The following is a 15,294-nucleotide window of genomic DNA, read 5'->3' as shown; positions in this document are numbered from 1 at the left end:
TGGGTCACCCTGCTGGAAAAGTCGCGCCCTATTCCACTGATACTTTCACACGCTGATATTATGCTTGAGGGGGGGTCATGGGTAGCTGCGTGGCAGCCAGATATAGACTACCAGCTTACAGACAAACTTGTCCTGCGTGTACATACCCATGAACTTCGACGCTGCATTACGGTCGCGTCCTTTTATGGCCCGAAAACAAGACATGCCTATCTTATTTCACGGAACATTCAACAGAGCTCCACCCGACAGTACTACTCACTTTTCTTTTGTGGCTACCAGCTGTGGACCACATACACTAAGGGACTAGTTACAGCCCTGGTCAGTCTGCCAACCTCACCCGAGTGGGTATTCCGAAGCCTGCAACAAGGCAGGGACTCAGAAGTAGTCGCTATTTTGCCTGGTACATATTTCGCTCAGACTTTTCCCCATGTCTGGTTTTCACTGGAAAACAAACGGCGAATTAAGGCACCATTGCCACGTTGGATATACGCAAGGCACTACAACCATTACTGGTGGTGGCCATAATTGTGACTGAATCCAGGCCGACTATACATAGACTTTTTGTACATATTCTTGAGTAATGGGTGTTGGTATTTGTGTCTATTCGTTTTGTCGTTTCTATGCTTGTTTCTGTGTTGTTTGTAGAGCATTGTGTGCAGGCCATGTCGCGCCCACGGAGAGGCCGGCGACGAGTCCAGCGACCCCTCACCTGTGCACGGTTGGAGGCAAGCCCGCGGGGTGTCGCTTGTCGCCTCGATGACGCTCCTGGCTACTGCTACACATGCATCCAACTGGACATCGAGGTGGACCAGTCTGACTTCGTCTGGAGGGACTTCGACCTGGGTGCCGCGCCGCATCGTACCTGGCTGACATACCCGTCCCCGCCGACGGCTGACACCTGGTTCACGTTGCTGGAGGACACACGCCCCGTGTCACTTATCCTTGCACACGCAGATCTAGTCCTCCCTGAAGGACTGTGGGTTCATTCATGCTACAAGAATGACTATATTCTTGACAGGGGACTGCTTTTGCAGGTGCACACATATGAGATACATCGTTCCTTTTGTGTGGCCTCAACGTATGGACATGGACGTAAACATGCGTATATTATTTCTCGCCATATACGGCAAGCCGCCATGCGACAGTACTGTACTCTATTCTTTTGTGGGTATAAACTTTGGACGTCTCATACCAAAGATGTGCAACAAGGACTACAGGATATGCAAGAACCACCCATGTTCATGCACTCATGGACAGGAGGTGATTCGGATGCGGTTGTTCCTGTAACTCGAGACTATCACGCTTATCGCAACAGAAACATTTGGGGTTCCCTATGCGCAGGCCGTCACATTTGGGCCCCCTTGCCACGGTGGATTCGAACCATGCATCGCAATCATTATTGGTGGTGGTCGTGAGGAGGACTCCTATGCCATGGGAGAACTGTTTGATTTTCATGTGTTTATGCTGTATGTTTCGGTGACCCTGGTGACACTGATTTCACTGTCGCGCTATATTTGCGGGCAGAGTGAGAATTTTCCCTCTAGGGGGCATCCAGAGGGTTTTTCGCTCACTCCTGGCTCACCTTTTTGAAATGGGCACGTGTGTGTTGTGGTCTACTGTGCATGTTGTTTTTGTTGGGGGGAGAGATGTTGTGTGTTTTATGTATGTTTTTGTTTTAGTTTTATGTATGTTCTGTTTTCGTTTGTGTTAGGGTCGTCGTGGTTAGGTACTTGGGTTTTGATGAGACTTTGCAGTCTCAGAGGGGGAAGATGTTGTGAAAAATCCTTGAACCTTAGGAGAATACACATAACATTATAATATTATTATAATTATTATTATTACATATATATATATTATTATTATTATTATAAGACGTGGTGTAATGATTAATTGAAGATAATATATATATGAGATATATATATATATAAGAACCACATTGGAGTCAGAGGGAATGGTTATAGGTTTATTGGTTATTATAAACATTCTCAGTAATCGGAGGGCGAAGTAGGGGAATAGTCTGGGGATCCAGGGCCATAATCAGAGGGAGAAGAAGGAATGTAATCTGGGGTTCCAGGGCCGGAATCAGAGGGAGGAGATGCCAAGGCAGGACTGAGAGGACGGATATAGGCATGAGGCACTGGAGGAGGAGGAGAAGCGGGAGTCCCGAGCTCAGGGTTGCAAAGCTCAACATGAGGACAGCCATCAGTTTGGGTTCTCTGATCCACGAGGTTAGGCAGAGGGGTTTGAGTCGAGGATGTGCTAGTAAGAGGCCCTCTCACAATATGGAACAGCAGATGAGGATGCTCGGGGAGGTCAGGAGAACAGAGCTGTTCCAGACACGTAACGAGCTCATGGGTGATATGAAGTAGCTGGAAGCGGCGATAGCTTTCCATGACATCAGCGGCCATTGGCCTTGGGTAGGGAGACGGACGAGGATGGTGAGGTGTGGACCTGATAGGGCGACTAGCTGGCTGATGCGAGGGATCTGAAGGGAGATAAGAGGAGTTAGAGGAGATAGAGGAACGGGAGCTTGAGATAAGTGTAAACAAGCCCAGCCTGACCAAGGACAGGCTGAGATCATAGCATGAGATCATAGTATGAGATCATATCAAAATTCAAGCAGTTAACAGATTAGAGGAGTCAGCAAAGAACTCCATTGTTTTTGTACACAAGTAACATTATAGTAGCAATAGCTTAATAATAATGACAACAGTATAGCAGTAAGAGTTTAGCAGGAGTTTAGCAATAGTGACAATATAAGATGACAAATAGATAAGAGCTTTCTTGTATGAGAAATAATTTAGATAAGAGCTTTCTTTTAACATAATAACTTTTGACATAAATCAGACTCATAGAGTGACTTATAATTATTAAAAATTATGTATAGTAGAAAATAGCAAAGGAGAAACTTACCCATTGTAGTTGAATGAAGGATTAAATCTTCCGGACGTCTGGCAAGGAAAAAACTGAGAGGCAAATGTAACTTTGACCAGGGAGTGAAGCTCTTTTTGAGCACACTTTTTTAATAACAAAAATTGTTGTTTAGGCATAATTGTTATGGCGAATGAAGAAGACCCAGGGTCACAGGCCTGGGCTCCCGGGCCTGGGTCCCGGGGAACTAAGAGGAGGAAAATCCATAAATGGGCATATGGGCAAAAGGTGAAGGAAAAACAAGGGGACTGCAAGGAACAGGACGTTACAAAAACATATGAGATGATTCCGGTAAATAAGATGACATAATGAAAAGGTGATATGAAAACCGGTCTGTGAGGGGGGGGGACCGATAAGGAGGCGCGTGGAAGCGTATATATAGAGGAGAATTTTTGGGGCCAAATGTGTATGCGTAAAAAATCCTGTAACTCTGCAGGTCCGTCCGGAGGGTTTTTGTTTTTGCATGCCGATGCTCTTCATGAAGATGCTTTTTCTTTTGGGTTTTTGGGATTTCTTTTGTTACTTTCAAACTGGCAATTTCTCTTAGAGAATTGTTAGCTGAGTGACCACAATAAAGAAGTTTGCTCATTCTCATCCAGGTCTGAGGCGTTTTCCCATTGTTTTAATTCGTATTAATGTTAGTGTTATTAGTAAATTAAGTTTTAGTAACAATTATATAGTATAAAAGCATTATAAAGTATATCAGTATAATTCACCCTGATATGTGCCGACTTGGAGACGGGCTCTAAGTTCCAACAATACCTATTTAAACATTTGAAGAAGCTTTCTGATTTGAATTACAGTTAAAATATCCTTAAGGTCTTCTTGCTGAACCTATTTGAGGTCTTCTTTGCATTGTAGTCCTGAGCTTTGGAGACTGTTGCAGAATGTCAGAAAACAGGCTGGTCAATGCCTGAAGAATTATATGTTTAACCTCCTCGCACCATTGGTCTACAGAAAAGAGAAAAGAGTGGTGCAGAATTAGTACAGGCATGCTACAGACAGTGTACTCACAGTGTACAGTGTACAGACATGCTACAGGCAATGGGATCTACACAGCATCTTCTTTCTGCTGGTGTAATTCTGTAAACACCTATGTTTGGAAGGTGAACAGCCTGATATTCCTGAGTAACAAAATGTAAAGACACACCCTGATGAATGAGAATTAGTTTGATCTTTCCAACTACAAGCCCCTCATCGGTGTCACTGATAAATACAAACATGTTCTTTTTGTATTTTTGGCCACTCACTGTAACATCACTGGCTACCTCAGTATTCATAGGCTCAAAGTTCATATTTGAAACCCAGCGGCTTCACTGTAATCACCAGCGTAAAACTCTACTTTCAGTTTTTCAGTTTCTCTTTTTCACATTTTTCACTTTGGCCCTCTAATTCGTTTGTGGACACTGTGATTTGAGAGCAGACACTCCTAATTCAAACAGTGTTCTTGCAAATCATATAACTTTAAGAATCTATGTCAAACAATTGCTGAGAAACATCAGCTTCTTCAGGCATACAGATTTGCCTGAAGAAGCTGATGTTTCTCAGCTTCTTCAGGCATATCTGTATGCTGGCAACTACTTCCCACAAGACATTGAAGTAGTTGCCAGCATACAGATATGCCTGAAGACCTACAGATATGCCTGCAAGAACACTGTTTGAATTAGGAGTGTCTGCTCTCAAATCACAGTGTCCACAAACGAATTAGAGGGCCAAAGTGAAAAATGTCTTTAAGGTCTTTGATGAGAAGGCTAAACACTTTGTCCTGGCCAAAATACTTGAAGTCCTACTCTCTGCAAAGCAAAACAAGCTGCATCTGGTCAATGCATGATCCATGATGTGGAGGAATATCTGAAAGAGTTGCATATACACAGAGTAATTTATGTTTTTTCCTGCCAGAGCCCAGTGGGTTGCCTGCTTCCAAAGCATCCTGATAAAGGATTAAACTAAAGGATGAGGTGGCTGTATTGAGCAGCTCATTACCTTTTAAGTTGCTACCATCCAATACATCGCAAAGAACAACTTTGAGAAGAAAGAACAAAAAGAAGTGCAACTGAATCAATCAGGTTTGCCTCTGAACAATCATAGTATTTTCTAGAAACACGTGCTGTAAAAGTGGACACAATTGAAAAAGACTTATCACATTGCTGAAATGGATATGAAACCCTTCTCCCCTCTGTGAGTTTTAAGATGCTGATAAAATCTACTCAGAGTTTCACACCTGACTTGACACAAGTCAACATATGTTAATTCAAATGAGGTCAATGACAGATTTAAGCTTAGATTTCCCCTCTTTGTGTCGATAACAGTGAGTTTTGAAAAATGAAAACTTTTTGAAACTCCTTTTACAAGCAGTCAATGCGCAATTAAACCTGACATTTGCAACATGAATGTGAATTCGCATTTGTCTCACAAATGCAGGTAAAGTACTGCATGTGTATGCACAAAGTTTGCAGGTGAACATTTTAAACTATAAAACGGCACAATCAAGCTATCAAACACACACGCGTATGAATTTCATCCGTTATCTCAACTTAATGTCCGTAGTTGGAGCAAATTTAACGAGTGCAAAAAGTATGCTGTTAAAAAACGACTGTGTTTATATACTGTACAAAGCAAATAAATAAATAATACAATTTCGATTACCCAAGTGGCTTCATTTAATTAGTGCAGATTCCACTGAGACAGGCGTGTGCTCGAGTTAACGAACCTAAGATGTTCCCATCCCCAACCGCTTAACAAAAATAAACTGCTAAAAGGCAGGAAATTCTAAAACCTACTAAATAAAATAATCCAGCAAATGCACTTATTTTACATTTCCCTCTATATTAGGGTAACCTTTCTACAACGAAAGAACAAAAATATGCAAACAGCTGCAAACACACACACACAACTGAGGAATAATACATTTAGCTACATCCACTGTCTTCAAGCGCAAAATAACAATTTTTATACTTTCTGATCTTCCCATATTTCAATTCCCATAATTCTTTGTTCCTGAGTAATTTTAACAATTCTATATCCTATTCCTCATTTTATGAAAGTAACTATACCTCCACCATTTCCACATTGTCTATCTCTATGTAAAGCAATATTTCCTTGTAGTGAACCAAGATTCTTGAACACATATTATGTCTGGGCATTTGTCTTCTTGTAATATGAAATTTTTAAATTCCTGCCTCTTGGCAATCAAACTTCTTGCATTCCATTGCAATATTAGAAGGACCATTAAGAAACACCACATGTTGTCTGGAAATCCTCAATGGTGCCTTCTCTCAATTGTAATTTCCACATTAATTCTATCTACATCCAAATACTTTTCTGCTGCCCTCATTGTGATTTTAATTCCCTCTGACCAGGTATCCGTTTGAGCTGAGCAGTTTACCACTTCCACTATAAATGCTACAAATGACACTTTGTCATCTCCGCTGGGTCTTTCATAGATTCTACCTGATCTTCATTCATTTTTGAGATGCTACTGCCTGATTCTCTTTTGTTTTTGTTTTTGTTTCCTGTTTCACTTTCTTCAATGCCTCTGCATATGTTAATCCTTCTCCCACTCTTATTTTTTTTTTTAACTTTCAAGGCTCTTGTCTCATCTGACATCCTCCGTTCCCTGCACTGTGTTCCCCCCACAGTTACAACATTTTGGAATTAATCCTTGCTTACAAATTTCCCAAAATCTAGATTCGAGAATCTTTGACATTTAAAAAATCCTAACGGTAGAGGTATATAGGGTCTGATCACATAGCTTATGTATCCCAAATAGATCCTTTCAGGTAATTTATCCTCATCATAATGGATAATCACAAAATAATATCTTTCTTTTCTTTTTCATTGACATACTGAAGTCTTCTTACCTCCTTTACTTTTGATCCGGAGAAATTCTAGACTATCATCTCCTAATGCTTCTTCCTCCAATTCCGGATCACTTCTGGAATCATCCAAACTTCCTATTTTGCACACTTGACTCTCAATCCAGTCGTTGCCAACCACCTGAGTTCCATCCCACACAAAGGTACACAAAAGTTCCTGAGATGTGAGTGAACTCAAAAAAAAAAAAGTGAACAAAATCCAGGACCCCGTAGCCCATATTGTTTATGACATTTAGCCGACACCCTTATCCACAGTGACTTACATTTCATATCAGTTCATTACAATGAGTATGAAGCCTTCAACTGGCCATTCCAGATGTCTAGAAACATACAAAATTTTTATGTATTTCTGCTCTTTTTTATGCTATCAGGTAGAGATGAGCCGGATACTCGGCTGAAACGAGTATCCGGTACGGATAAAGCACTTCTGCCGAGTACGAGTATTATACGAGTAATACGAGTCAATATCTGTGCTCAGATTGAATGAAAATCATCATTGGGTATCTGATTGTGTCAGCGTTCTGTGATAGGCTAGTCACAGCACCCCTCCCCTACACACATACAGATGTATTGTGTTGCTCTGTCTCACTCACTCACAGTCACACACAGAACAGCTCTCTGTCTCTCCCTCAGTCACTCGGGTTTGCGGGTCTTTTCCGTTAACGTTAAGGGTTTCTTCAGCTTTTTACTTCGGGTTGTAACGTTAATAATATGTACTTACTAACCAGTAGAGTTCTGGTAAACGTGGGTTCGTTCAGACGTGGTGCTTGCTTGGTAGAATGCGACTCGCATTGCGTCTCTGCCTGTCGGAGATTTTTTTTTCTTTTTTAAACCTTCAGCTGTCTCTAACCAGGAACCAGACACTGAGTGTCTGACACGTTTTTGCTGTATTTCATAAAAACATAAAAGGTAGTAAGCTAGTGTCATAAATATTACAAATTAATTATTACCGGTTAAAGCACCGCCCATTTCAAGACAATCCCGCCTACTTCCGGGTTAGGCCCCCCCCACTCCGAGTACAGATACAGATACAGATAATTCATATGGTTAACAGATACAGATACAGATACAGATAATGCTGTACTCGCTCATCCCTACTATCAGACACACTTTCACTTGAATGAATCAGCGAAATACAATTAAATTCTTCTGTGTCCTTCTTCTTGTCTCCATGTGCACCACCTGTCTCCCTCGCAGAATTCTGATTGGCTTAGCAGAGTCCATTTTTATTCAGTTTTAAATGCATATTTTAGTCCATATTTTTCTGTATTTTTTTTTAGCAACTACAGAGGCATAAAATTGATGAGCCACACAATGACGCTATGAAAAAGAGTAGTGGAAGTTAGGCTAAGAAAGAAAGCGTATATTTGTAAGCAGCAGTATTGCTTTATGCCTGGAAAGAGCACTACTGATGCCACTGTGACGGGGAGTGTGGAAAATAGGTGCAGAGGCAAGTGCAAGCGGGTTGAAATGGGTGAAAAAAGTCTCAAAAGTGTTGTGTGACAGAAGAGTGTCAGCAAGAATCAAACAAAAGGTGTACAAGACAGTAATGAGGCCAGCTATGCTGTATGGGGTAGAAACTGTAGCAGTGAGGAAAAGACATGAGGCAGAGATGGAGGTAGCAGAGATGAGGATGTTGAGGTTCTATTTAAATTTAACCCAAAAGTTGTTTCTATGCAAACAGTTTGAGCAAATTTCACTTTTAAAAATGAGTTTTATTGCATTACTTCAGCAGTATGAGTATATGAGACAATCACTAGGTGTACTCCTTTTTGTATATCAAGTTTTACCTAGGGCCACACCCCTCTTGCAGTACTTTTCCAGGTTGTGATTGGCTCAAGTCTCAAACTATTTTGGGCTTGTTTGTTGGAGGACATTGAGAAAATTACCTTCTCTGCAGTGTAAAGGTGAAGCAGTCCTTTCCAGGAGCGTAGCGAAGGCTCAGCCAGCAATTTTAAGTCCTGGATCAGCTGGATGTGTCTGTAAAAGAGTATCAAAAAGACAACAAGCATTAGTCCCGTTAGGCACGCCCCCTTTTCCTCTCTCTAGCCGCTGAGCCTCGCTTCCGGCTGTGCTTTCCTCCTGGAGGGTGAATGCTCCAGCGGTGCTCTTGATTGGCTCGTGCTTGTCGGCGGGAGTTTCGGTCACCCCGGCCTGCTCTCACTCCCCGCGGCACTGGCCATGGTTCTGAAGTTTGGGGGCTCATGCTTAGCACCGCTGGCCAAGGTGCTGAAGCACCACCTTTTATACTCTCCGGCTTCTTGGCTGCTGATGCAGCGGGCGAATTTTCCTCCATGAATTTGCGGCGGTGCATGTGCCGCCGTCACAATACATATAATGATGGAGAATTCTTGTAAATTTCTGTAGGAATTCTCTGCTATGAGGACAACAGAGTCATAAGCCCAGCATCACCACAACAGTACCCCTCAAAAGTGGGGATCATCTTAGAGTGAGGACTTGTAATGGATGCACTCACCAACCTGCACTTCCACAGCCACTCATACAGACAGGGATGAGTCAATGAGTCAATCTCCAGTTCCTTTGTTTTGGTAACATTGACCTGTAGGTGATTCACACCACTCCACAAAGCTGTTAATGCCCACTATCAATAGACCCAACAACCACAGAGTCATTATAGATCTTTTACAAATGACAATTACTTGTGTTGTGCTGGAATTTTGAAAGTGTAGTGGGTGAAAATAAATGGAGACAGAACAGTTCCTTGGGGAGCACCTGTGTGGCTAACCACCTTCTGGCACATTCGTTATGTGCCTTCATTATGTGCGATGTGAGTGCAACTGGACTGTACTCATTTAGTTTGCTGGGGCATCCCTTCTTCGATACTGGAATAAGACAGAATGTTTCCCAGAGCAGAGGTACTCTCTTTAGGCTGAGGTTCAGGTTGGAATGATGATGAAGAACCCCACTATACATCAGGTTTGGAAAACTTAAATGTAAACTGTATTAATTATTGTGTAATTTGATTATTTAATATTTTGGATGATTCTGGGTAATTTAACAAAGAGAAAAACTCAAATATCTTTGATTCATTGTATCACATACATTACATGATTTACCTAAAAGTCTGAATGAAGGTTTGCATTCATTTTGTAAATAAAATAAATCCAATGTAATAACGAGTATTTAAAAGTAAAAGTAACTAGGCTAAAGCTAAAAAGCTAAAGCTAAACAGAGCTAAACAGAACCTAGTTCAATTTACAAAGTAGATTTTTTTTGTGATTAATCATATCCCCAGATTTTATAGCTCATACAGACACATTACTGCTTAAAGCCATTGTAGTGTAATAAGTTCAAACAATAAGCTCTACTGGCAGTCTGGGGAGTAGGAAGAAACTGGACAGAACCCAGAGGAAACCTCACTAGTAAAGAACACACACAGCAACCCAAGCTTAGGATTTACCTAGGGACCTTGGATAGGTGATACTACCTGCTATACATTATACGTGCAATATTGTATCAGCCTTTTCTGGTCGTTCCTTTGCTCCCTGAATTGCTGATACTAGTGGCTGAGCTAGATATATCTTGACGCGTGTAGTTGTGTAGATGAGGAATAGAGGTTGATCCAGTTTGTCCAATGACCATTTATTGATGTTGTTATAATGTTACAGAAAACTTGAAGTAAAATAAAAATATACAATTAAATTAAAGCAGTCTCTTATATGGCACACCACCACACGGTCAAAAGACTGTTTGCCCTCTCAGCCACGCCCAGATGCTATGACTTCCTGTCTTTAAGGCCTTTCCCCTCGTGCTTCACCTTCAGCCTCCCAACTGTCCTCTTGTAATGAGTCTGTCCGTGTTTCTGTCCTGTTTCTGTCTGCTGTCTTTCCCTGTGGCTAATTGTTTGCTCCACCCACTCTTTGGTTTCCATGGACATTAATTGTACTCATTCATCTCCTCAGGTGTGTTGTCTTTGTCTCTGATTGTCTCTGCTTTGTCATTGGTTCCTGTCAGCTATATATACTCTGTTTGTTCACTTCCCTGGTATTGGTCGTTGTTGTATGTTGGATGTTGGTGTGCCTGTTCCCATTTCCTGTTAGACCTGTTTGTTGCCTTGTTCTGTCTGCCTGTCTGTTCAGCTGCTTTCTTGTGTTTTGAATAATTAAACTATCTGCATTTGGATCCTCACTCGCCTTTTTCCTGCACCGTAACAGAACGACCAACCTCATGGATCCAGCAGAGATTTTGTTCTGTTTATGTCAGGGGGATTCCCCACTGGAGGAATATGTAGAGGTGTTCCTGGACTTGTCCAATCAGGTGGATTTTGGGGAGAAGGCCCTTAAGGACCTGTTCCGGCATGGACTGGAGGACGGGCTGCGCTACCTAGTGCCATTGGGCCGAGAGGTAGGGCCTTTCACGGACCTGGCCAACGTAGCGTTGCTCCTGGGCGGGTCCTCCCTAACCGTGCACAGGACAGAGTCGGACACCGGCCCTAAATATTTTTTTTGGGGGGGGGCAGTAGGCATCGGGGTCCGTGGGCTGCGGAGCCAGGCCAGCCACGGAAGCCCGAGACCCCTACGGTACCTCGGCCCGACCCAGGCATGTGTACGCCGGTGACCGAACCCGTCCACATGGGTGCCAGTCCAGAAAGCTCGGCGAGGCCCGGGGGAACCGGCTGATCGCCAAGCTGGCAGACACCCCGATGGTGCCGGTTTGGGCGGCCTGGCATCCCTATGGCACCAGCTGGAGCACTTAAGGCACCTGAAGTATCCGAACCCGCCGACGCACCTGAACCTGCTGAAACGCCTGAACCTGCCGACACACATGAACCGGCTGAAGCATCCGAACCGGCTGAAGCGCCCGAACCGGCTGAAACGCCCGAACCTGCCGACGCGCCCGAACCTGCCGAAGCGGCCGGACCTGCCGAAGCGCCCAGACCTGCCGAAGCACCCGAACCTGCTGAAGCACCCGAGTCGACGGAACCGACCGGGTCGACAGAACCAGCCGGACCGTTCGGGTCGATGGGACCGACCGGGTCAACCGAGCCAGCTGGACCGACCGGGTCAACAGAACCAGCCGGGCCTACCAGGTTGACAGAACCAGCCGGGCCTACCAGGTTGACAGAACCAGCCGAACCGACCGAGTCGATGGGACCGACCGGGTCAACCGAGCCAGCTGGACCGACCGGGTCAACGGAACCGACTGGGTCAACAGAACCAGCCGGGCCTACCAGGTCGACAGAACCAGCCGAACCGACCGGGTCGATGGAACCAGCGAATATGGTTGCGCCCAAGCCCCGTAGACTATCTGTCCTGCCTGGAGGGCTTGGTACCAAACTGCTCTGCCTATCTGCTCTGTCAGTCCCTAGTTTTGTCTCCCTGTCTCTGTCAGTCTCTCCCTCTCCTGTCCATACTTATAGGTTCAAAGCGCCTCCAGCACCACCCTGGCCGTCAACTCTGCTCTGGTCGCTGGCTCTGCCTGCGGAGCCACCCTGGTCTCCAGTCCTGCTCTGGTCGCTGGCTCTGCCTGCAGCACCACCCTGGTCTCCGGTCCTGCTCTGGTCGCTGACTCTGCCTGCGGCGCCACCCTGGTCTCCAGTCCCGCCCTGGCCTCCTGCTCTGCCGGCTCCGCCCTGGCCTCCTGCTCTGCCGGCTCCGCCCTGGCCTCCTGCTCTGCCGGCTCCGCCCTGGCCTCCTGCTCTGCCGGCACCGCCCTGGCCTCCTGCTCTGCCGGCTCCGCCCTGGCCTCCTGCTCTGCCGGCTCCGCCCTGGCCTCCTGCTCTGCCGGCTCCGCCCTGGCCTCCTGCTCTGCCGGCTCCGCCCTGGCCTCCTGCTCTGCCGGCTCCGCCCTGGCCTCCAGCTTCGCCGGCTCTGCCCTGCCCTCTGCCGCCACATGGACCTGGCCCGCCTTCCCGCCCCCTGTTCCACCTCCGCTCCACCACCCTCCGGTTCTGCGTTGGAGTGTCTGGAATCCACTCCTAGGGGGGGGGCTCTGTAATGAGTCTGTCTGTGTTTCTGTCCTGTTTCTGTCTGCTGTCTTTCCCTGTGGCTAATTGTTTGCTCCGCCCACTCTTTGGTTTCCATGGACATTAATTGTACTCATTCATCTCCTCAGGTGTGTTGTCTTTGTCTCTGATTGTCTCTGCTTTGTCATTGGTTCCTGTCAGCTATATATACTCTGTTTGTTCACTTCCCTGGTGTTGGTCGTTGTTGTATGTTGGATGTTGGTGTGCCTGTTCCCATTTCCTGTTAGACCTGTTTGTTGCCTTGTTCTGTCTGCCTGTCTGTTCAGCTGCTTTCTTGTGTTTTGAATAATTAAACTATCTGCATTTGGATCCTCACTCGCCTTTGTCCTGCACCGTAACACCTCTAGGTGGGGTAGACAGCCCTATGGCCATATAATCATTCACTATTCACAAGAAGGAAACATGGAATTAACACAAAGCTCAATTTGGCTCCTACAAATATTAATTAACACTTAAAGCATTTTTCAAAGTACACATTTTCTGAGAGCTTTCTTGACAGTGCTTGCATTCTCCACTATTATATGTTTTGCATAAGGGAACTTGTGAGAGCTGAAAGAATGAATATCTTCCTAGGTTAGTCACCCACCACCTTTCTGTCTTAAAATAAAATTTTAAACCTAGAAGGCTAGATTAAAAAAATACTATAAATACAACCCTCAGTGTCTACTTCCACTTAGAGTGTGACATCACTAGTACTCAAACTCCTCTATGTTTATATAAACAATTAATGTTGCTGCACATTTGCCTTCTCTTGTGTGTGCAGCAATGCCGAAGTTTTTTTTTATTTACATTAAATGACAAAATTAAACAACCAACTAAAATAATTAAAATAAAACACAATGGATACTGTAAAGTTAGGCAGTTTATTTGAATCCTATTTACAGACAGCAGAAATCACATTTACAGTGGTAAACTGTTATCACCCAGTCTAGGCTTTGGCTGCACGGAGTAAGTAAAGGCAAGACATTTTGTATATAAGGTGGAGTTCGAATTTATATATGTATATTGTGCCCTGTAGCAGAAGCACAGTAGTAAAGTTGTGACTGGAGTCTGGAATGGACCAACCTGCATAGATTAAACACAGTAGTATACACAACATGCAAAACACACACCCACATCATGGGTTATAACAATTTTAATTTTGTAAAATAAATAAATAAATTATCAAAGTATAATTTATTTTAAATTATAATTGTAATTTTAAAATACAAATATGCACATTGATCTTAAATAAAACATTTCTGGACAAGAGAGTACATGTGTTACTTCGGACAGTATACAGTAAGCATGGTAGACAATAAAATTTGAGTCACTAACTCAATAAATGTCGTGATGATAATAATAATAATAATAATAATAATAATTTTATATATATATATATATATATATATATATATATATATATATATATATATATAAATATATATATAAAGCACTTTTAAACAGCCACAGCTGAAACAAAGTGCTGTATACTCCATAAAACATTTTGGTACTATAGTGGCTCTGGGTTAGGGCATCTGCCAAATGCCGTAAATGTAAATTGAACCCTAAAGTACACAGGCAGCCAGTGGAGTAAGGCCAAAATCGGTGTAATTTGGTTGTATTTCCATGCACCAGTTTAATGATGTGGGGCAGCATTTTCATCCAGTTGAAGACGAGACAAGGAAGACCAATATAAAGTGCATTACAATATTCAAGCTGGGATGTAATAAAGGCATAGATTACCATCTCAAATTGTTGCCTGGACACCAGAGGTTTTATTTTTGCCAAGCACCTTAGGTGAAAGAAACTGGACTTCACCACTGCACCAATTTGGCTAACTAATTTAAGATCTGTATTCATTTTAAAGCAAAGATTAGGTAAAATGCGATGCCAAGGGACCCAGGTCAAAAGGGGGAGATTTGCAGGAGCCACTTGGACCAAACTACTTCACCTCTGCCTTGTTATCATTAAAATATAGGAAGTTTAACATCATCCAAGCTTTACTGTCTTCAAGACATGCAACGAGATGTGTAATGGAGAAACCCTCCTTTACAGGTATATAGATCTGGGGGTCACCTGCATAACGATAGAAGGCTATCCCATGGTGTCTATGGATGGATCCCTGGGGAAGCAGTTAAAGCAAAGTGGTAAGTCTACTCTGTCTTCTTACTCCTCATCAGGCAGTGGCTTTATCAACGTGTTAAAATCAATATTGCAGATTCAGAGCATGAATAATGAACATGTATACAGGTTGTATATAGTATGGTTTCTCACTCACTCACTCATTTTCTACCGCTTATCCGAACCACCTCGGGTCACGGGGATACTGTGCCTATCTCAGGCGTCATCAGGCATCAAGGCAGGATACACCCTGGACGAAGTGCCAACCCACGTGCTAACCACTCAGGCGAACGTGCTAACCACTAAGCCACCGTGCCCCCTAGTATGGTTTCTCTTTTGTATAAATCTGCTGATGCCTTTTTAAAATTTTCTTGGTTCTGTTTAAATACAACACTACAA

The 15,294-nt window shown here is 43.7% G+C and overlaps 1 protein-coding gene and 1 pseudogene across 1 annotated transcript; both read right to left on the bottom strand.

Moving 5' to 3' along the window:
* LOC132847659 (zinc finger protein 850-like) overlaps nucleotides 1-15,294 on the bottom strand; it is a 182,406-nt pseudogene that overhangs the window by 70,511 nt on the left and 96,601 nt on the right.
* On the bottom strand, nucleotides 1,951-3,636 carry LOC132847674 (DNA-directed RNA polymerase II subunit RPB1-like). The gene is made up of 2 exons (XM_060873176.1): nucleotides 2,914-3,636; nucleotides 1,951-2,485 (listed from the first exon to the last, which is right to left on the bottom strand). The coding sequence occupies exons 1-2, from the start codon at nucleotides 2,915-2,917 to the stop codon at nucleotides 1,986-1,988; spliced, it is 504 nt and encodes a 167-aa protein (XP_060729159.1). The 5' UTR covers nucleotides 2,918-3,636; the 3' UTR covers nucleotides 1,951-1,985.

This window comes from Tachysurus vachellii, chromosome 6, assembly GCF_030014155.1.
Source record: "Tachysurus vachellii isolate PV-2020 chromosome 6, HZAU_Pvac_v1, whole genome shotgun sequence".
NCBI classification, from domain to species: Eukaryota; Metazoa; Chordata; class Actinopteri; order Siluriformes; family Bagridae; genus Tachysurus; species Tachysurus vachellii.
This window is presented reverse-complemented; position numbering and strand designations above follow the sequence as displayed.